Source organism: Chiloscyllium punctatum, chromosome 11 (genome assembly GCF_047496795.1).
Source record: "Chiloscyllium punctatum isolate Juve2018m chromosome 11, sChiPun1.3, whole genome shotgun sequence".
Taxonomy (NCBI): domain Eukaryota; kingdom Metazoa; phylum Chordata; class Chondrichthyes; order Orectolobiformes; family Hemiscylliidae; genus Chiloscyllium; species Chiloscyllium punctatum.
This window is the reverse complement of record NC_092749.1, coordinates 32,513,337-32,536,729: the sequence shown is the minus strand read 5'-3', so window position 1 is coordinate 32,536,729 and position 23,393 is coordinate 32,513,337. Positions and strand designations below refer to the sequence as shown.

At 40.5% G+C, this 23,393-nt stretch overlaps 1 protein-coding gene across 1 annotated transcript in view; it reads left to right on the top strand.

Moving 5' to 3' along the window:
• Positions 1 to 23,393, top strand: part of LOC140482872 (CAP-Gly domain-containing linker protein 4-like) — a 276,546-nt gene that overhangs the window by 172,941 nt on the left and 80,212 nt on the right. The window contains exons 10-13 of the mRNA XM_072580592.1: positions 3,877 to 3,957; positions 7,164 to 7,313; positions 13,654 to 13,797; positions 21,894 to 22,017. Of these exons, the coding sequence (XP_072436693.1) occupies positions 3,877 to 3,957; positions 7,164 to 7,313; positions 13,654 to 13,797; positions 21,894 to 22,017 (499 nt within the window). The remainder of the gene's footprint in view (positions 1 to 3,876; positions 3,958 to 7,163; positions 7,314 to 13,653; positions 13,798 to 21,893; positions 22,018 to 23,393) is intronic.

The window sequence follows — 23,393 nt, the reverse complement described above, 5'->3', positions numbered from 1 at the left end:
CACTTAATTTAACAATGACACTTTTACATATAGAGACCAATGGAAGGATAGGGATGCCTGGCCAAGAGAAGCAATGGTGCCAACAGAATCCATTGCCCTATATAGCCCATGCATATCTTGCTTCCATGTGCTGTCAACATAGACATTGTGCCATGGTACACTCTATTTGTACATGAAGGTAAGCATTGTGCTGGCACAGTTCCATTAAGGACTGCATGGACAATCAAACAAACAGATATATTTCAAAACCACTAATATGTATGCTAACATAAAGAGTGTGATGTCACCTAGCCACCAAAGTACTCTCAAAAGGATTATTTTTTTCTTTCCCTCCCACTATGTCTCAGAGTTAAAAGGAGTCTGGCTGCTAACAGAGCCCGTTAGCCTTGGAGGTTTGGTTGGGTGACCCAAGGCCATTTATGTCTGGTCTGCTCAGGGTCATCTTGACAGAGGCAAGTGGGCTGTCCTCAGATTGGAGGGGAGTGGGCAGGATGGAGGGCCCGGAGAGAAGACTTCTGAGGTGCCTGTGTAGAGTCTCCTTCAGCTGGGGTCCTGGCACCACCCTATTTCTGTGCAAGGAAGGAACACTTGGAGTGTGTGCTTGATTCCTCGATCTCCTGTTGCCACACCTTTGGTCTTGAGAACCAATAGCTAAAGCAACAGAGTGCTGTTGTATGCAGGTATCTAGCAGACCCTGAGAGTGCTGTATCTGCCTTTCCATAGGAGCTGCAAACCTGTCATTGGTGGCAGTCAGACAATTGAATGTGTGAGGCAGCTGGGTCCTTGTAGCATAGCTGGCTGTGAGGAACTTATGCCATCTCTGGGCTATGAGGGCCATTGCTTCCCACAAACCTCTCTGCTGCTCTTGTTAGTCTGTACATTTGAACAAAGTATTGCCTATCACACAGGTTCTCTCCTGCCTGGGACTGAGCAGGTGTCTGGGGTTTGGAATTTTTTTTCCTTGTAGAGCTGTTGGAATGAGGTTCCCACTCGCTTGTCCTCAAAAGTTTCTAAACCTGACATTCTCACTGGGATGTCAGTTTCTAAGCTGGCAGAGATACAGGAGGGGGTCTTGCCAATGCTTTCCTTGAAGCCTCTGAACTCTCTTCCTCAGAAATCAAGGAGATGCCTTCTCACAGCACAGTCCCTGTCTCTACATGGCCATTTGGTTATCAGAAGACACAAGAAGAGGTGTCGTACCAATGATGTGAAGTGGTGTATAATGTTAAAAATCACACAAAACCAGGTTATAATCCAACAGGTTTAATTGGACCTTCATCAGGTGGTAGTCAATGAATGACATTGACAGTGGGTTTAGTATGAGTTGCAATGGAATGAAGAAAGGTACCTACTTGGTTTGTAGGACATGAATGTCTCGGCATCCCACAGGAGCAAACTGAGTCTTCTCCTGTGAGGGATAGGATTCTTTCCTTGTAATGGGTAGGGAGCATGATGTTAGGCACCCCTCCACCTTTCCTGGCTCTTTCCGCCTTATTATGGGCAATTTTCTCCTGGAATGAGAGAATGGGAGGGATTGAGTGAGATGAAAGTGGCTAGTTTAGCTGTAGTACTGCTGCAGATATTCAGACAGTGGTGAGTTGTCTTGGGCAGGTAAGTAGGCAGCACAGATGCCATACAGCATTAGTGGTATAGAAAGTTGAGGGTGGAAACTTGACAAAGAGTGAGTGCGAGAAGATGTTGCAGCAAATAGTGAGAGTGGAAGGACATGAACTTGAGGTTTGTTTGGGTGGAAGGACATGAGGTGGGTGAACTAACAGATAGAGCAAGTGTGAGGCAGCAGAAAGGAGTGTGTCAGTTAGCCTAGCAGAGTGGAGAAGGTCATTGACTTTCTTGTGGCACTGCTGGCAGTTTTGCTGGACTGTTGAGATAGCATTAGCCCATTTGACAACTTCAAAGCAGGCTGTCAGGGTCTACTGGTATGGCCTCTTCTGCCAGCAATATGGACCACCCTATCCACCAGGACCTTCAGCTCCCTGTCAAAGAATTCTGGTGTTATTTTCCCTTTCTTAGACATCTTTGGAATGATGTCCTTCCATAAGCTGGACAGCTTCAGAATGACAGTGCTCATCTGGTGTCAAAGTGGTATAATAAAGGTGGTGAGTGATACCAGTCTTTCAAGCGGATATTCAGTGAGTAGTGAATTGTTTCAGAAGTAGTGAGTGGTAAGATAGAGCTAGAATCCGGCAAGTGGGATGTTGTAGGGATGGGATTGGTCGCAGAATCAAAGAATCCCAGATTGTTGTGACGAGCTCTATCACCTAGTGTCAATCTCTCAACTTTTGCCTGGGCAACACTTCTATCCAAATAATCATCCAAACTCTCTTGACTGCTTCAATTGAATTTTCCTCCACCTCATTTCCAGACAATGAATTTGTACCTCACTACTCACTGAGTGAAAAATATTTTTCTCATATCAGTTTTGACTTGTGTGTATATCCATTTAAACCTAAAGGTAGTTAATGAAGTGAGTTTGTTAAGATACAATGAGAGATCTAGCTATGCCTCATGGAGCTAAATTCTCTGTGAAATTCAATGAAACTGACACTTAGCCAAAAAAATGTAAGAGGGGAAAGATTGCCTGTGTTGAAGTGTGTTTGTGTCATTTGTCTACCATAACTAAACAGCTAGAAATCTGTGGAGTCTCTGATTAAGAAGTGAGTGTGTCTGGTAGCATGATCAGTGGTGTGGAGTCTCTGAATGTTAAGCCTGAATCTAAATTCCTCAGGAACTTTGCTGGGTTGTTGATGAAGTTGTGATGCATTGAGCAGTCTGAGAGGTTGGCGGTGCAGTGGATAGGAGATGCATTCATTGACCTTGACTATCCTTCTGGAGCCATCAAACATTTTCCCACATTGCAGCTATGTCATCAGGATAAGATTCCAGGAATTATCTGTTTCACCACCTGGGTTCTCTTCTTTTTAATGGTGTGTCTTAAGGGTTTCCTGGATTCTTGTGAAAACATGATGTTTCTCCTACTATCAACCTCCATCACTAAGACAGCCAAAATCTTGATAGTTCTCTCTCACACTCATTTGCTATTCTTTCCAATCAAGACTTTTCTGCACTTTTTGCAGCCGCTGTTGTATCCTTAGTGCAGTTCTCCTTTAAAATGAGCAGGGTTCCTTTAAGAGGGATGGGCTAGCTGTACAATGTGCAAATCAGTCAGCAGCTCGTTTTGTGCTTGGCTGTACTCTATAATCATGTTTATGAGCAGGCAAGCACAAAGCTAACGCACTGCCCATCTCAAAGGAATTAAAGATCCAGAGTAAATGTTCATTGTCATATGTGCATCCAAAATCAGATCCTCTTAAACATCTTCTCCATAAAATTCCAGAGGTGCATAACATGTCAGCCAGTGGTTGATCAGAAAGGTCACATTCAAATGTTAACCTTTCTTCGTATTTACAATATTGATTAAACTACTGTTTCCAGTTTATTTTTCAACTATATTTTGGGGTTTCGTGATTTTTTTTGTTTTATTATAAGAGTAAATTTTTCAAGGCTAATTTCAAGCTAGTTGATGTTACCAATGGCTGCAGACTTGCCTCTGGAGGCATGTTTTCAGTTTGCAGTACTCTTGACCTTTTAGTCTTCATTGCTGGAAGATTAGGGTAATAACAAATCTATTTGTGCCCAATTCTTTAGTCCATGCTCTTGTAATGAAAATGGAGTATAACCTTAGAATGTTTGTGTTATTGTATCTCCATAGCAGTGTGTTGAAGCATTTAAAGTCCTAAGTTACATATATATATATATAATGAAACTTGGACGTAAGCATTTGCCATGTTAATCCATTTAAACATGCACATTTTTGTCTTCCTATTTGACTATCAAATAATTTTTTTCCATCAAAAGGTCTACTTTCTTCCAAAAAGTATGTTCAAAAAGACCCCATACCAGCTCAGGACATTACCCAACCTCATGCTGGAACAGAAGGTATACGGTATTATGTGCAATTGGAATTAAAGTTGATTCCTACTGTAAAAATAACCTGCTAACTGTTTAAAAAGTTTAAAATTAATCCTAGCATGTGTGGTGCTAACTCTAAAATTCTTGCCTGTTCATCAAGATTATGATAACAATAGTGTAGCTTTTACAGTTCTTGCTTAACATTTTTAACTGCTCGCTTCTTAGGTTACTTGTTTGTCTCAATGCCCTATCAGTGTCATTACTGGGCTTAAGTAGTGTTATTAGGACAAAATATGCTAAAAGAAAAGTTTTATTTGCGTGTAACCATCTTAAATTTTCATTTCAGATATTCTGCATACTGCTGGGGTTGAACTGGCTTGTCATTTTATCTCTCAATCACTTTATCTCTCTCTCTATTTCAACTCTCTATCTCTCTGTCCTCAACCTAAGTGTCTCTTTTCTAAATTGAATTTTTAATTCCTTACTTCATCTCTCTTGCCCCTCCTTATGTGCATTTTGTTTTTTTCTCTACAAATTCATTTTACTGTCTCTCTCATCTCACTTTAATCTCTCTCCTCCTTTCCTTTGTCTGTCTCTGTCTCTCTCCACTTCATTCACTATCTTTCTCTTTTCCTCTTCAACAATTTTACTTTCAATTTACTTTCTATGGCATAGGAGTTGCCACAGAACAGCACGGGGGAGATTAGGTTGTTGGACAATTTTTTAAGTCTGCTAAGGCACCAAGCCATTCAACAGGACACATAATTTAAAAAGAGAAAGGAATTTTTCAAAAATAGCAGCAGCAGATAATTGACAACCTGGCTGAGCTGCATGTTATTTTGAACTGTCTTGCCCATCTGGGGTGCAATCTTACAGCTTTGTAACAGCTCAGACTGGAACGTGTTCAGTCCTATCTATTGATAATACTGAGATCTATGAGTCTGTAAATTTAAATAGAGTGGATGGATTTAAGTCCAAAGCCATCAAAACTGATGGGAACAAAGAAGTCGACAGCGGGTAGAATGGAATATTGGGCAGCAGGAAGCAGCTGCCAGAGACTGAAGGATGCACTGCTGCTCCTTCTGAACTCACAGGAAAACAAACATGTTTTTCATTTGTCTGTGAACTCCTCCTGCCACGAATTAGCAGATTAAATTATCATCTGGGCCAACATGCTTTAATCAGTGATAGTTGCTCAAAATTTAAAGAAGCAACCTCAGCTGTTTAAAAGAGCAGTTTAAACTTGTTTGTTGCAGGAAGGGAACATTGTCACTAAATCTGCTGGGTCATTCTACATGCTCACCTGCACATTTTATGCTGGACAGGATATCACTTATTTAATTTCAACATATATTTATCCAAATAAGAAAAGTATCTCCACAAATCTTTGGCACATGAGGATGGGATTCTGGTTCTTCATGGTAGCCCAAAGATGGAAATAATGGTGTACTACCTCAGAATGAAGGCATCAAAGCTGCTACCAGGATTGCAGAAATTCAGCATAGTGATAGTTTGGGAATGATCACGCATCAAGTAAACATTAGTTGAAATGGAACAGCTTGTGCTTCTTGCAATCTCCTCATTGACAAGTGGAATCCATACAACTATTCATGCAGTTGATGCAGTACCTGCAATGTTTAGACAGGCTGATCATCCTGCTTCTCTCTGGTTAGAGACAAACAATGAACTCAACTCTCCTCATATGCAGGTCTTTTGTTGGCTCTTGGATTCAGTGACAGATGGTGCAATTTGTAATATTTACGATGTCTTATGCTTCTGCTGAAAGGAACTCATTATGTAAAAGTTCAGAGTGGTGGTGACCACGAGTAATGCTGTCCCTTTTCTGGTATGAGGCTGTAGGGCTTGTTGAAGGAAATGGAACAGTTCTCTGACTACTTCCTTGATGAATCTCAGATATCATTGACATGGTTCTTAGGTGAGAGAAGGATGTGAAATTGTTCTCTGAAAATCCAATGTTGATAGGGCTTTCTGTGAAGGTCCTTGCCCTTCTGTCACTTATAGATTCTTCCCTCCTTACATCCTCAGTTCCATTTGTCTATTGTGATATAGAATCAGAAGCAGTTACAACCCTTATCCTACCGCATTCTTTGCATGGACTGGTCACAAAATTCTCTCCATGCCCTGTGGGAAACTAGCAATACCCCCTACCAAATCCAGAAACTCACGACAGTCCCTCTGAAAACATGTCATAATACTTCAAAAACTTTGTCTCATTCACAAACTGAATAACATGCCCTTGAATTAGTTCTAGATAGGGTCCCTTGTGTAAGCTCAGCAGTGATGGATTAGCGCAATAACACCTCCCTAATGTGGCTGAAAGTGACTACATGTAAGGTAAGGGATAGGAGATTTATAGGGGATATGAGGAAAATGTTGTTCAAAAATAAGGTGGTGAGAATCTGGAACTCAATACCTATAAGAGTGTTAGGCAGAGACTCTCAAAACATGTAAAAAATATTTAGTTGTGCATGTGATGCCAAGGCATCAAAGCTACGGGTCAAGTACTGAAAAATAGGATTAGATTAATTAGGTGATTGCTTTTGACTGGCACAGAAGAGAGGTGCCAAAGGGGCTTTTTCATTTGTGTAGACTTCTATGACTCTGACTTTGAGAGTCATGTGCCATTTGCAGCCCCAGCAGTTCTAGAGTGGCAGGTTTTGCGGCTGGCATGGTAAGCATTATATACTGTATTTGGAATTGCCAGGTAACTTTAGACTTGTGGTTTCCAAAACATCCACCATAGTGGTTTTCCTTACATCATATTTTGACTGTTGTATTAATTGATGGAGAGTAACTGTTATGATTAGTCAACAACTCCATTGTTGTGCTTCAGTGTGACGACTAGGATGATATATGGTGAACGAGATGGACCTTGGTCTTTTTCATTCAGTAATTTCTATGTCATAAAATAGTTCTAAATGTAAGTTCATTGAAGAATGAAATGAAAACCAGGGAAGCAAAAATGTCAATAGATTGAAAATGAAAAATAAATGTCCAAAATGGCAAATGGGAGAGTAAAAGGTCAAAAGTAAAATTGTATTCACATGATCTGTCTCTGTACAAAAGGCCCTTCAATTAAGAAAACTTAAATATGTGAATTTATGATGCGAATACCAATGAATGATTTGTCCCATTATGCTTTACTTCCTTTAAGTTGTGTATTTTTCTTACTTCCATCCTTTCTCTCTATTCAACTTCTGTTGTCTTTCCAGTTTCTCTGCCTGGGTCACTCTGCTCCTCATCTTCCTCTACCTCTTCAATAGAAAGCAGACAAAGGCAGCCGCCCACACGACAAAGGAATTTGGCTAACTCTAAGAAGATGGCAACTAAACCAATATCTGCAATTACCAAGATCACCACGGGTATTTGCTCAAACTTTCTAAAGAAAATGCTAGATATTTAATGTTTACATTAACAGAAAGACATTTTAAAGTCAACCAAATTTATTGAAACCTACTGAATGAGAATCAAAAAAATATGAAGACAACTTTAATGGAGATTCTGAAATGGATGTACAGTGTGTGTAAGGTTGATTGATATGGACTACTGTGGCACTCACATTTTGCACTAACTTTTACTTTTGAATCATTCAAATGAGGGCGGCAGAACAACTGTGGGAATGAAACTGCAAACTAACAAAAGACATCACTGGATAGTTTAAAGGTTAAATAAGGCAGAAGTTATGGACTTTGTATTAATTCTTAGGCAGGGACGTAACCAGCAAACAGCTGGTCTGTCTGGAAGCAATAGCAGTGAGGTTCAGTCAATTTTGCTGGATAAACTAATTTACAAATGTCTCATTCACTTCTGGGCCAAAACAGCAGTCCACCTATGATCCAATGTAATGGTGTCCAGCAAACCAAACTAATCTTGGTGGGGTAACCTCTTTTTCAGAGATGGGAGTAAAGAGGGCAGACTTATTTTGCTGAGCTTGTTCTGGTGCTGATTTCTGAAACTGGATCCTTCACTCAATTTTAATTAAGCTTGCATAAGGTTTTCACCAGGTAGGGGGAGTGATAATTGACCCCGATATCTTCTGTCACAAAACTAATTCTGCATCTAACCATTTATGCAGTTAGGCAATTACTACTATCCACTTAACCTTCAAATGTGGTGTTTGGAAAGTTCATATGATAGTAGAATGTTGTAGCTGGCATCCTGGTGTACAGTTTTATAAATGAAACCTCTTGCCCAGTGTTTAAAATGTATCTCATTTATGAAATGTCGCAAAAAGCAAATGTTAATTGCACAAGGAAAATAGTTGATTATTCACATGGATGGGCAAGCAGATACATTTCAATATTGAGGTTAACAATCTATTTAACAGCTTCAGCGGTTGCACTGTGATGATCCCACAAGGAATGAATCTCTCAAGGCAAAAGTTCAGTATGTATGTGATTGTCTGTCTTGGATGGCTGCACTCATAATTTGAACTATTACTCTTGTTCCACTTGTCAAACAAGTTGTCACATTTTCCCTGACCCAATTTTATGTGATTGAAGGTTGCCCAAATTTTCCATGGGAGATTGAAACCGTTACACTTGGGTCAATTACCAGGTTGTGGTTGGTGATGTTTGCAGTCAGCCGGCAAGAGTTAGGTACAGTGTGAAGTATGCTCCAGTAGGGTCCTGTTGAAATGGAAGTATTTCATTGGCTGGACAAAGGTATGCAATCATGGGAAAAGAGTCATGGCTGCTGCATGGCTTGTAAGAAACCTGCCATTTATGAACTAGGTCTTCACAATTGAGATGGAATCTTCAGTTACTCTCTTGGATGCTAAGAAATTAGCAAGATTGCCATCAAGAGTACAGTTAATGGCATTTGCTATAAAGGTTATTAGTATGTTCAAGGAAATGTGTCTTGTATTCCAGTGGCAATGTCTGAACATCCAGATACAACTTATGTTTGAGAGATAGAAACGTTTATGTCATGAACAACTGTAAATCTGTCAGCAACAACTGAACAACTTAATGAAAGCAGAAATACACAAAAATCTTACAAAGAACGTGCTCAAGGTTGTTATGCAAAAAATCCCATTCTTGATCAATAGAGAGGATACCTCAGTGTAATGGATAATTTTCTAACTTATGTGAAGAGATTTAGTCATACTAAGGGTACCGAAACTCAATATACTGCAATTCTTATATCAAAGTAATTTTGACATCACAAAATGTTGAGCCAGAGCAAGTGATTCCATTTGATGGCTAAGTCTTTCAAAAGCTTTAGAAGGGATGATATCAAGATATACCACTTGTGCAATTCATTGCCAGGTGCCAAAAGAACCACTCATATCATCATATTTTCCTTCAAGATTGTGGGAAAGCCTAGGGATGGATCTCTTTGAGATAAAACATTCTTAATAGTGGTTGACTGTTATATAAGGTGGTTGGAGGTCACGAGATTGAAGAGTTATTCATTGGAGGCAGTGATTAGGTCTCTGAAGGACATCTTTGAAGCCCACAGGATCTTTGATCTTGTCAGTTTGGACAATCAATCACGATTTGCAAATGAGTACTTTGAGGAGTACACGGTATCCTAAGGCTTTGGCCATATCAGTAGCTCACCGCAATACCTGCAAATCAATGCTGAAGAAAAAAGGAGAATCCAAACTGTAAAGGTCATGCTAATAAAGAACAACGACATTCATTTGTCACTCTTGAATTATTTTCCAACTCTACTTCAAAATGGTTTTGCTCACTGCGAACTCAACTCCCTTCTCTCCCATATACACTCAGAGTGAATCTTGAAGTAGAGGACTTAGACTGTGGAGGTGGGGGTGGTTGAGGGGGGTGGGGGGGTGTGGAAAAGAAGATGAGTATCATTCTAGTTACATGTGGAACTACAGAAATCATCACAGAGCACGTAACCTACCAGCCATCCTTTCAGTGTGGATGTCTGTTCAAACATTTAATTGCCAAGTTCACATCCAATACCATATTATCGCTCAAACCAAAATCATATAGAATGATGAAACAGACATGCATTAGTATCCTCAAGAAAGCAATCATTCACATCATGAAGGCAGTCACAAAAAAGTGTTGAACAGACCAGAGATATTGAGTTCATCAGCGAATCCAAATGATGCTTGAATGCTGAACTTGAGTCATCTGATAATTCTCTTTCTGCCCAGCATCATTCAACAAAATTAATTGACGACTCAGATTCTCATTTCCCTCTGAAAGAGCTGAGGACATGGGTCAGGTACGCTAGTAAAACCACCGCAGTGCTTATTCCAATAAATAAGAACTTATGTGAGAAATTTTCTTGGACATGTAGTTATCATGTATAGAATCTGGGAGGATCTTGTAGAAGGGGATGTGACATGATATTACAGATGAGACAGTATAAGTCATCACAGTTAGAGATGAATTGTCACACATGTTCATGATCTGGTTTTCTTGGATCGTCATGTTGGAATGAAGTGTTGTTATTGTTTATTGTGATCTTTAACACAAGTTAATATTTTTTACCCACGCTTAATGGACTTCACAGATTGGCAATACAAGACCAAGGATATCATAAAGTTGCAACAACCAACAATATTTTAGAAATACTCATTGAAGCTTTGGACTGAGGTGGTCAGTACTGGTGGGTTTGTATTTGAGCTTGAAAGTCATAACCATTACAGATTTATCTTTTGCCCAGTAGCATTGTTCATGGCTATGCATGAATTTCCATAAGCAGACAAAACAGTCAGTATACAATTCTGTAGCATTGTGATCAGGGGGAGTGGACTGGTTGTTACACTGATTGAAGATCAGGGCAGTGCTGGAATTCTTTCTTGATGAGATCGCCAGTCCAGGTAATTTCCTGCTGATTGTTGCAATGGAAGTTCTCTGAAGGACTGAAGACTTCTTGAAGAGTCTAGAGTGAATACTCCTGGCCTAGAAGGAACGAAGCAAAATAATAAATTTTACTTGGGTCTCTTCTGGTCAGTCAGCTCCACCCATTTTGTTGCTGCTGTCAGACAGTATAGTGCAATACTTCCTGTTATGGATTTTACATATTATTTCATCACACTACGACTTTTGAAACTTTGTGGACCCCAGCACTTGAATTATTAAGATTACTGGAGCCAGGAACATAGTGGCTTGGTGCTGTGGTCTATTTTCAGATTTTGACTCCTTGCTGGGTCCTTTACTGCATGTCAGGGATAAAACCCAAGCCACTAAGCAATATCAAATGTAGGGTTAATTGTAGTTTTGCCTATTTAAATATTGTCCCTTCAGACTCAGTAAATTCATTCCTTTTTGTAGCCATTGACTCAGGATGAATCAGACTTTTTGCATCACTGGCATTCTATTTGAACTCAAGTTGAGTTTTCTACTCCCTGTTTTCTGTATCATAATCATTGTCTGATCGCACAATGACTTTGCCATCTCCCCACCACATTTGCCATTAGAATTCTCAGTCATAGCATGGCATCTTTTTATGATTTATAAATGTACCATCAGTTAAAAGGAAGGCTATTCCTATCAAAATGGAAGATGTTACCAGGATGTTTCCAGAAATAGAGGATTTGAGTTTTATGGAGAGACTGGGTAGGCTGGGATATTTTTAACTGTAGCGTAGGACTTGTGGATGTTTATAAAATCATGGGGGTGTAAATAAGGTGAATGTCAGGTGTCTTTCCCCTAGGGTGAGGGATTTCAAGATTAGTGGGCATATTTTTAAGGTGAGAGGAGAAAGAGTTTAAAAATATACACGGGGGCAACTTTTTTTACTGAGGGAGTGGTTCATGTGTGGAATGAACTTCCAGAGGAAGTGGTGAATTCTGTTAATGTTGAAAAGACATTTAGAAAAGTACATAAATAAGAAATGATTGATGGGACATGGGCCAATCATAGCAGGTGGGGCTAGTTTAATTTGGGATTATGATTGGCATGGACTGGTTGGACCAAAGGGTCTGTTTCCATGTTGTATGAGTCTATGACTCTACATTATACAATATTGAAGTGTTGGTTCCTAGTCAAGTTTCCAATCTCTATGTTTTTAAAACATAACTCATCAAAAAAACTGCATGCCAAATTCGATCCTGCTTAACCATCTATTGATGTATATTGTCTGCTTGTCCATAGTGCACCTACACCAAACCCCCTCCCTCCAACCCCTGACCAAATATTCTACATCACCAATTCTCACTTGGTATATCCTCCCCATTTTGTCACCTTTGTCAGCTGACAAGGCTTCATGCTGTCTAATTGTTGAACAATTGAGAGGCCCACATCAAATATCTAATACACAGCAAGTCTCAGCTTACAAGTTGGTGGTATACTAAGGGAGCTAGATGGGGAGTGCCTTTTTCATGAACTCTCTGAGTCCATTGGAGGCCCCACCCCTTCCCCCGTTAGGTCATGTCCTCCCTTCCTCCTGTCTTTTGTAGCTGCCAACTTTGTAATTTTTGCCAGGGTCTTCTTGCCTAGCTTTTGTCTTTCATTTCTGGTTCCTTGACACTGGAGTGAGTTGTAGTTCCAGCACGAATCACTGCTCCCAGTGTGTTGTTGAAACCAGAAAGCTGACCATTTGATTGTGTGTCAGCTCTCAGCAGTAGGATTTCCTCCCAGATGGGAGTGAAAGTCCCCCCTTAAAATGATTAATGGCTCTTTACAGAGAGTGGTGGGTGGGTGGAATGCACTGCCGGCAGTGGCAGTAGAATCAGATACATTAGGGTAATTTAAGCAACTCTTGGATTGGCACATGGAAGATAGTAAAATGAAGGGTATTTGGGTTAGTCTGATCTTAGAGTAGGATAAAAGCCAGCACAACATCGAGGGCCAAAGGGCCTGTATTGAGCTTTCCTGTCCTATGTTCTATGGTCTATGTTCTAAGTATTAACTGATTGCAGGACTTGGAATGGCCGATGATGGCAAATTTTGCTAGTTATGGACATTGCTGGCAAGATCAGCATTTGCTATCCATATCTAATCTCCTATAAATCCGGCCCTGTGCCTAATTTCTTCCATTTTGAGAGGAAGATTCTCCATTTGAATTGTTGGTATTTTTTAGAGCCACATAAGAACATAAGACATAGGAGCAAGAGTAGGCCATCTGGCCTGCAAGTCTTTAATGTTTCACAGAACACAGAGAAAGAGAATAAAATAAAGAACTGAAGATGCTAGAAACGGAAACAAAAATAGAAATTGCTGGAAAAACCCAGCAGGTCTGGCAGCATCTGTGGCGAGAAAGCTACGTTAATATTTTGGGTCCAGTGACCCTTCCAATTAGATTACTTACAGTGTGGAAACAGGCCCTTCGGCCCAACAAGTCCACACCGACCTGCCGAAGTGCAACCCACCCATTCCCCTACATTTACCCCTTTTACCTAACACAACGGGCAATGTAGCATGGCCAATTCACTTGACCTGCACATCTTTGGACTGTGGGAGGAAACCGGAGCACCCGGAGGAAACCCACGCAGACACGGGGAGAATGTGCAAACTCCACACAGTCAGTCGCCTGAGTCGGGAATTGAACCCGGGTCTCTGGCGCTGTGAGGCAGCAGTGCTAACCACCGTGCCGCCCACAATGATTGGACTCAAAACATTAACTCTGTTTTCTCTGCACAGATGCTGCCAGACTGGCTCCAGCTGTTTCTGGTTTTGTTTTAGAGAAAGAAAATATTGTTGAGAGGGAAAAATAGGGAAATAATACATGGTTATCATAGTTTAATTTAACTTCTCAAACTTCTACTGTTTAAAATAGGTTTGAGGAGTCGAGCTCCATCAGTTGGCAGTCTGGGAAGTGTAGAGATTTGTAAGACTCATATACAGATTGGAGATCGTGTGGTTGTGGTTGGACAGAGGAGTGGTACAGTACGATTCTACGGGAAAACAAGCTTTGCACCAGGTAGGTTAAAGGGACTGAATAAACCAATAAATCTCGACTTGCTATAATAAATGAGAATATGCATCTGTTTGCATTAAAATATTGTTAGGTCTTATTGTGATGATGCTGCTCCTTTAACAAGGTTATGCTGTCCTTGGTCGTAAAAGCAATAATTTTGAAAAGTCTAGCTTGGTTGGGTTTTAGGGCCAATTTGATTATAGCTAACAGATACTGCCTCAGAAAAAGGCTTTCAAGGCTTTAAAAGAAACATTTATACAATGAAAAGGGATTGGCTGGTTCTTCCAGCTCAGCTTTTCTCTGGTTTAATTTGGTTTGGTTTTAGCAATCTCGCTGTTCACTGAAAGCAGGTAGTCAGTGAGGCTGCTAATCCAAGAAACAGTACATGGAAGAGAGTGTTCCATGCTGCCATCTCTCCCTTTCTCCTATAAGATCCTGTGTTTGATTTTATCTTTCATGCCAAGGGGTGTTTAAGGGGATTGTTGCAAGTATTTGGAACAGCATCATTAAATTGGCATAATCTGTTGGATTTTTGGGTAGGTTAAGTTATTCGGTATTCTGTTCTCTTTTGCTTGTGTTTCATTCAGTAATCTTGTAAATAAATTCCATTTTGTTTAAAACTAAATGGTTTGACTAGTTGCATCTCTCCTGAAATATCCACCTTACACCTGCCGAAAACAACTGGCAAAGTTATGGTCTGGGCTACTTTCTTGAAATGCTTTGAGGATTCTGGCCTGGTCCATAACAAAATGTTGCCCATCCTCCTTCTTGCTCACTTTCCTTAGGCCTTATCTTTTGATCATTACCAACCTGCTATTCTATAATGATCTCTTTTCTCTCTTGCTGATCTTCCTCCTATCTCACTATTTTCAAATCTGTGCCAAGAACAATAACTGCATTTAGTTTACAGGTTTATATTGCAGGAACAGCAGCTGAGTTGGAGAAGAGTAAAATTAGGAAATGTTTCACAGGTGAAATGGGCAGTCTTCTGATGGCATGGACATGTAGTTGGAGTTTTATTTTGGGATGACATATAACAACTGACGCTAGCAGATAATCTGGTGTAGTTACACTCAGTTACTACTGAGAGAAACTACACCAGAGGAATGGAGTTTGTGAAATTTCTGAAGGAGATAGAAGGCAGTGGTTGTGGTCTTCCTTAATTGATGGCTTTTCTATCTTTGCAATAATTGAGACTCTTAAAAGGGCAATTAATGTTTTTAAAAATGATTCTTTTGTTGGATATGGACATAATTGGCAAGATCAACATTTGCTGTCCATCTCCAATTTCCTCATCGACCGTTTCTGAAGCCAGTCAACATTATTGTGAATTTGAGTAATGTGTAAAACAGACCACATAGGGATGGCAGATTTCCTTCCCTAAAGGTCATTAATGAACCAGGTTCATTTACTGTTACTGAGACTGGTTTTCAATTAGAGTTTTGATTTGTTGAATTTAAATTCCACAAGCTCCCCATGGTGAGATTTAATCCCTTGTTTCCAGGGTTTTAGCCTAGACCTTTGGATTACTAGTCCCAGGACATTACCATTGCACAACTATCTCCCCACAAATTAATGCTGAATCAAGGGCCTGATCATACTGCTACTGATTTTAATCCAGCAGTGAGTAGGAACTTGCCCTCTTGACCAATGTTTTTACTGTCTCCAATGTTGACAGCTCTGGAATGTCTTCCCTAGGTTTCTCTGTCTCTCTAACTCCCTTCCTTTACAATAGCTGACCTTTAAAGTTTAGGCTTTTTGTCATTGTCCTTAATATCTCTTCATGGAGCTCAATTTCAAATTTTGTTTTTTGATACTACTCATAAAGTGATAGTCATAGAGATATACAGCATGGAAACAGACCCTTCGGTCCAACCTGTCTATGCCAACCAGATATCCCAACCCAATCTAGTTCCACCTGCCAGCTCCTGGCCCATATCCCTCCAAACCCATCCAAATACCTTTTAAATGTTGCAATTGTACCAGCCTCCACCACTTCCTCTGGCAGCTCATTCCATACACGTACCATCCTCTGCGTGAAAAACTTGCCCCTTAGGTCTCTTTTATATCTTTCCCCTCTCATCCTAAACCTATGCCCTCTAGTTCTGGACTCCCCAACCCCAGGGAAACAACTTTGTCTATTTATCCAATCCATGCCCCTCATAATATTGTAAACCTTTATATTGTCGCCCCTCAGCATCCGACACCCCAGGGAAAACAGCCCCAGCCTGTTCAGCCTCTCCCTATAGCTCAAATCCTCCAATCCTGGCAGCATCCTTGTAAATCTTTTCTGAACCCTTTCAAGTTTCACAACATCCTTCCACTAGGAAGGAGACCAGAATTGCATGCAATATTCCAACAGTGGCCTAACCAATGACCTGTACAGCCACAACATGACCTCCCAACCCCTGTACTCAATACTCTGACCAATAAAGAAAGCATACCTATCCACTTGCAACTCAACTTTCAAGGAGCTATGAGCCTACACTCCAAGGTCTCTTTGTTCAGCAACACTCCCTAGGACCTACTATGAAGTGTATAAGTCCTGCTAAGATTTGCTTTCCCAAAATGCAGCACCTCGCCTTTATCTGAATTTAATTCCATCTGCCACTTCTCAGCCCATTGGCCCATCTGATCAAGATCCTGTTGTAATCTGAGGTAACCTTCTTCGCTGTCCACCACACCTCCAATTTTGGTGTCATCTGCAAACTTACTAACCATACCTCTTATGCTGGCATCCAAAACATTTATATAAATGACAAAAAATAGAGGACCCAGTACCAATCCTTGTGGCACTCCACTGGTCACAGGCCTCCAGTCTGAAAAACAACCCTCCACCACCATCCTCCGTCTTCTACCTTTGAGCCAGTTCTGTATCCAAATGGCTAGTTCTCCCTGTATTCTGTGAGATCTAACATTGCTAACCAATCTCCCATGGAAAGAACCATGGGACATGTGATAATTACATTTTCTAAATACATGTTATCACATTTAGATAATTCGGACTTTAGTCTTGGGTGGCACAGTGGTTAGCACTGCTGCCTCACAACGCCAGAGACTCGGGTTCAATTCCTGCCTCAGGCAACTGTCGGGGCGGAGTTTGCATATTCTCCCTGTGTCTGCGTGGGTTTCCTCTGGGTGCTCTGATTTCCTACCACAGTCCAAAAATGTGCAGATTAGGTGTATTGGCCATGCTAAATTGCCCGTAGTGTTATGTGAAGGGGTAAATGTAGGGGAATGGGTAGGTTGCTCTTCGGAGCGTCGGTGTGGACTTGTTGGGCTGAAGGGCCAGTTTCCACACTGTAAGTAAGCTAATCTAATCTAAAAATTAGCCTAATGTTGCAAGAGGGAGAATTGAAAAGGTGTTATGGAATTGTAAAGAATCAGACCCTTCACAACATTAAAATACCGAGAACTACTAGTTGGTGGCCAATTGACAGGTACCTCAAATCTTTCCACTTTTAAATGAGTTCAGAGAAAGTGAGGACTGCAGATGCTGGAGGGAGAAAGTGAGGACTACAGATGCTGGAAGAGCCCTTCCTGATGAAGATCTTATGCCCAAAATGTTGATTGTCTTGCTCCTCGGATGCTGCCTGACCTGCTGTGCTTTTCCAGCACCACACTCTCAACCTTTAAATGAGTGTTAATTTTACTTCTGATTTCAATCTCAAAGCAATAAACAAATTTTATATTATATCAGCAATTTTACAGACAAAATTTCTGAGTTCCAGTAGGGTGGAAGTCCATGTTTATGCCTGTATATGAACAGTAATTTTGAGTAGAAGTAGTCCTAGATTTGATTAGCTACCTTGTATGTCAAAAAAAATTGGAAAACTGAATATCCTTGAAAGGTGTAACTTCTAATTTGAACATTACTAAAAAAAGACACATTTTTTCAAAGCTTTTCATCTAGCATTATCAGGATAATTCATAAAAATACTAATCCCAGAGGAAAACCAACAGTTATCCTGCATGACAATAGAGTGCTCATAGGTTTTCAAGTGGATTCTAATTGGTAACGGCATTGCTAAGGAGACTGCACCATGAATGTTGATTGGTGTTAACAGTCAGGCTTTGTTAAATCTTAAATCAGGCAGGAAGACTCTGATTGGTCAGGGTAATGCCCTGAAAATGAACAAGCAAAGGGTTATCACCCATTTTGTTGTGTTGAAACAGGCACAAAGCATACATGCAGTGTTTTTGTCTGCAAAGAATAGAGCCCTGTATATAAATACATGAAACTTCCAGATCACACAAATGTGCCACACTGTAAGATTGACTGACAATCCTAAATTGCTTGCCATCATAATTCTTTGAACACTTAGGATTATCCACCAAATGCCGTCCAATCTTTTAACATTTCAAGGTGGAAATTTCTAGCCAAGCTGAAATTTCCCTTTCAGACCTGATCTGTAACATGAACACTGCTTTTATCCCATTTTGGAAGTCCAAAGCTAGCCCAAATTGGAACTCAGACTTCCTTAATATTATTTGGCTGAGTTACTATCATCTGTTAAGGTGCTCTCTACAGCCAGGCAATTTTAAAAGCAATGCATTTCGGGATGTTTATTTTGCAAGCTCCAGGTTCATGTTAGATGGGAAAGAGGGAATCCTTGCAGAAGCCAATCTAAAGATCTGTAAGTTGGAAAGCAATCTTGCTCCTCTTTGTATCAGAAAAGTGATTTAAAAATATTCTGACACTGCAAAGTAATTATTTCAAAAGTACTTTATTGGTGAGAAAGCACATATAAAACCTTTGAGATGTCCAGCAGTTGTGAATACTAGGTATAAGTAAGTGGCAGAAGCTGAAGAAACGTGAACAGAGTTGTCCTGCCTCTAGCTCCACTCAACACAATTCAATTTTCCAGAGTGAGCCTAAACCAGTTTTAATCTTTTAGACTAGCAATCCTCCCACTCATTTACATGTAAAGCACATGATGCTTGTTTTCTGCAATTGCTAGGGTGCCTGAGAAATGACTTACTAGCTGAACAATTGGCACATTTGGGGACATAGAGCCGCAGAGCTGTACAGCACATAAACAGACCCTTTGTCCAACACATTCATGTCGACCAGATATCCCAAATTAATCTTGTCCCATTGGCCAGCACTTGACCCATGTCCCTCTAAACCCTTCCTATTCACATAGCCATCCAGATGCCTTTTAAATGTTGTTATTGTACCAGCCTTCATTATTTCGTGTGGCAGCTCATTCCATACATGCACCACTCTTTACGTGAACAGTTGCCCCTTAGGTCCCCTCTGACCTTTGTACTCCTCTACCAGCGGAAAAAAACCTTGTCTATTTACCTTATTCATGCTCCTCATGATTTTATAAATGTCCATATGGTCACCCCTCAGCCTCTGATGCTCCAGGGAAAATAGCTCCAAATTATTCAGCCTCTCCCTACAGCTTAAACCCTCCAAAACTGGCAGCATCTTTGTAAATCTTCGCTGAACCCTTTCAAATTTCACAAAATCCTTTCTGGAGGAAGACCAGAATTGGATACAGTATTCCAAAAATGGCCTAACCAATGATCTGTGCAGCAGCAACATGACCTCTCAACTCCTATACTCAGTCTACTGACCAATAAAGGCAAGCATCCCAAATGCCTTCTTCACTGCCCAGTCTACCTGTGATTCCACTTTCAAGCAACAATGAATCGTTGCTACAGAGATAGTGGATGCATTGGTTGAAGTATTCCAAGAAGCTGTAGATTCTGGAAAAGTCCCAAAAAATTGGAAAGCTTTCAATGTAATGCCCTTATTCAAAAAGGGAGGGAGATTAGACTAGAAAGGATAGAGGTTAGTAAGGAGAAGGTATTATCAATTCTATAAGGAGTGAAAGTAGACAAGTCCCTTGGGCCGGATGGGATCTATCCGATGATTCTCTGGGAAGCTAGGGAGGAGATAGCAGAGCCTTTGGCTTTGATATTTGAATCGTGATTGTCTCCAGGTTTAGTACCTGAGAACTGGAGGATTGCAAATGTTGTGCCCTTGTTCAAGAAGGACAGCAGAGATGACCCAGGTAATTATAGACCAATGAAACCAATTATATAAGATAATCAGAGGGTTAGATAGGGTGGACAGGGAGAGTCTTTTTCCAAGTATGGTGACGGCGAGCACGAGGGGGCATAGCTTTAAACTGAGGGGTGATAGATATAGGATAGATGTCAGAGGTAGTTTCTTTACTCAGAGAGTAGTAAGGGTATGGAATGCTTTGCCTACAAAAGTAGTATATTCGCCAACTTTAAGTACATTTAAGTCATCATTCGACAAGCATATGGACGTACATGGAATAGTGTGGGTTAGATGGGCTTCAGATTGGTATGACAGGTCGGCGCAACATCGAGGGCCGAAGGGCCTATACTGCTGTAAAATGTTCTATGCACTCCAAGGTCTCTTTGTTCAGCAACACTGTTCAGGACCTTATTATTAAGTGTCTAAGTCCTGCCCTGATTTGCCTTTCCAAAGTACAACACCTCACATTTATCTAAAATAAACTCCATCTGCCACTCATTGGCCCAACGGATCAAGGTCCCGTTCTACTCTGAGGTAATCTTCTTTGCTATCTACTACACCACCAATTTTGGTGTCATCTAAAAACTTACTAACCATTCCTCCTATGTTTACATCCAAATCATTTATATAAATGACAAAAAACAGTGGACGTAGCATCGATCCTTGTGACACACCGCTGGTCACAGGCCTCCAGTCTGAAAAATCAACAGTCCACCACTATCGTCTCCTACCTTCGAGCCAGTTCTGCATCCATATGGCTAGTTCTCTCTGTATTCCATGTGATCTAACCTAGCTAACCGGCCTACAATGTGGAACCTTGTTGAACACCTTCCTGAAGTCCATTTGGTCATGTTCACCACTCTGCCTTCATTAATCCTCTTTGGTACTTCTTCAAAGCACTCAGTCATGCTAGTGAAATACGATTTCCCACATACAAAGCCGTGCTGACTATCCCTTATCAGTCCTTGCCTTTCTAAATACATGTAAATCCTGTCCCTCAGGGTCTCCTTCAACAACTGCCCGATGTCAGGCTCACTCTAGCTTTTCCTTACCACCTTGCTTAAATAGTTGCACCACGTTAGCCAGCTACAAGTCTTCTAGCACTCCACCTGTGGTTAGTGATGATACAAATATCTCAGCAAAGGACTCTGCAATCACTTCACTAGCTTCTCAGAAAGTTCTAGGCTACACCTGATTAGGACCTGGGAATTTATCCCAATGCATTTTAAGACACCAGCTCCTCCTCCTCTGTATTGTGGACATTTTTTCAAGATGTCGCTATTTATTTCCCTAAGTTCTCCACATTCCATATTCGTCTCCACAATAAACACTAATGCAACATGCTCATTTAGTATCTTTCCCATCTCCTGTGGTTCCAAACATAAGCAGCCTTGCTGATCTTTGAGGGATGCAATTCTCTCCTTAGTTACCATTTTTAGATTAGATTCCAAGCAGTATGGATACAGGCCCTTCGACCCAACAAGTCCACACAGACCCTCCAAAGAGTAACCCACCCCCCTACATTTACCCTTGACTAATGCACCTAACACGATGGACAATTTAGCATGGCCAATTCACCTGACCTGCACAATTTTGGATTGTGGGAGGAAACCAGAGCACCTGGAGTTAACCCACGCAGATACGGGGAGAATGTGCAAACTCCACACAGCCAGTTGCCCGAGGCAGGAATCAAACCCGGGTCCCTGGCACTGTGAGGCAGCAGCGCTAACCACTGAGCCACCGTTGTATTTGTAGAATCCCTCTGGGTTCTCCTGAACTCTATTTGCCAAAACTATCTCATTTCCCTCCTAAGTATACCTCTACAGCCGTTATATTCTTCTAGCAATTCAGTCAATCCCTATATCTGACATATACTTCCTTCTTAGTCTAGACCAAAACCTCATTTTCTCTAGTCATCCAGCATGTTTTGGTCTGTAAAGTTTTCTCTTGTTGCATCCATTTTATTAAGTTCAGTTTCTATCACATGGCTGTTAAATTCCAGCTAGTTGTGTGGAGTGGATAAAATCAAACACATTTTGTGTTATCTAAATCTTATTATTATTATTGTCTAATCTTATAGGTTATTGGTATGGGATTGAATTGGATAAACCCAATGGCAAGAATGATGGCTCTGTTGGAGGAGTACAGTATTTCACTTGTGTGCCAAAACATGGAGTGTTTGCACCTCCATCGAGAGTTCAGAGGTAATGAATATTAATTTGTGGCATTGAGATTTCTCTGACATTGTTGAATTGGGAATTTGATTTGTATCATTAATTATTTGAATTATTTGGCAAATTATGTTTTGAAGAAAGTCATAGTAGCTATTTACACTGTTCTTTATTTCCTAGTTTTGATACAAAAGTGGCTGGCTTAGCTGAATTTTCTAAATTTTTTTGACTCATTCGTGGAAGGAAAGTGTCATTGACTAGGGTGCCTGGATTAACAGTCCAGCAACAACACTACAAGGCCATCACCTCCCCAGTTCAATATGTAAACTTTATCAGTTAAAATTATATATTAATCTCTGCATATATTAAGTTGAGAATAAGTATAATACTGAATGTAGTCGAGAATGTCGTGCTGGAAAAGCACAGCAGGTCAGGGCACAAGCTCTCCTCATTCCGGATGAAGTGCTTGTGCCCAAAGCGTCGATTCTCCTGCTTCTTAGATGCTGCATGACCTGCTGTGCTTTTCCAGCACCACACTCTCAACTCTGATCTGCAGCATCTGCATTCCTCACTTTCTCCTAATACTGAGTGTAAGCTAACATCAGTAATTTATTGAAGACACTGCACCCAATTTAATGCATTGCATTATGATTATCATGAGTATCATTATGTTGTATATTTTGAAGATTGTATTTTATCTATGTTTCTGTTGAGCATAGTAATGTTTCTCCCCATTCCCTTCCTTGGACACCAAACTTGACAAGAGGGAAGACTAAAGGCCTGTTCTCCAACTTCTACTAGTATACAAAAAAATAAAGAACTGCTGATGCTGGAAGAGTGTAAACAAAATAAAAGGCAGGTCTGGCAGAATCTGTGGAGAGAAAGCAGATTTAATGTTTCAGGGTCATTGACCTTTCTTCAGAGCTGAATACCAGTCTTTACTTGCCTTTTGGGAAGTGTCAGCAGTCTGGGCCAACTTTCTGTGAATGTGTTACTCTTCATCCATCTGTCCATCCATCCATCTGTCTGTCCATCCATCAATCTGTCCACCTATTCATCCATCCATCCATCCACACCTCCCAAGAATGAAATAAATAAAATTAATAACTGCGCAAGTAGGAAACAGGAAAGCAAGGGAACAAACTCAATCACTGAATCGTTTAACTGGTGGTCTAATACCACATAACAAAGCCTCTCATAATTTCACATACATCAGCTAAAAGCAATGTGAAAACAGTATATAGATTTCTTTTGAAATCTAGTTTGCTCCTTATGTTCAGTTGACTTTGTGTTATTGTTTTTCCACTAAATAGCCTGTGAACACATTGACAGATAGCTGCCAGAGTAAATATAATTATTTTACCATTGTTTGCAACAATGAAGTCATATGATATTTAAATTGCTTTACA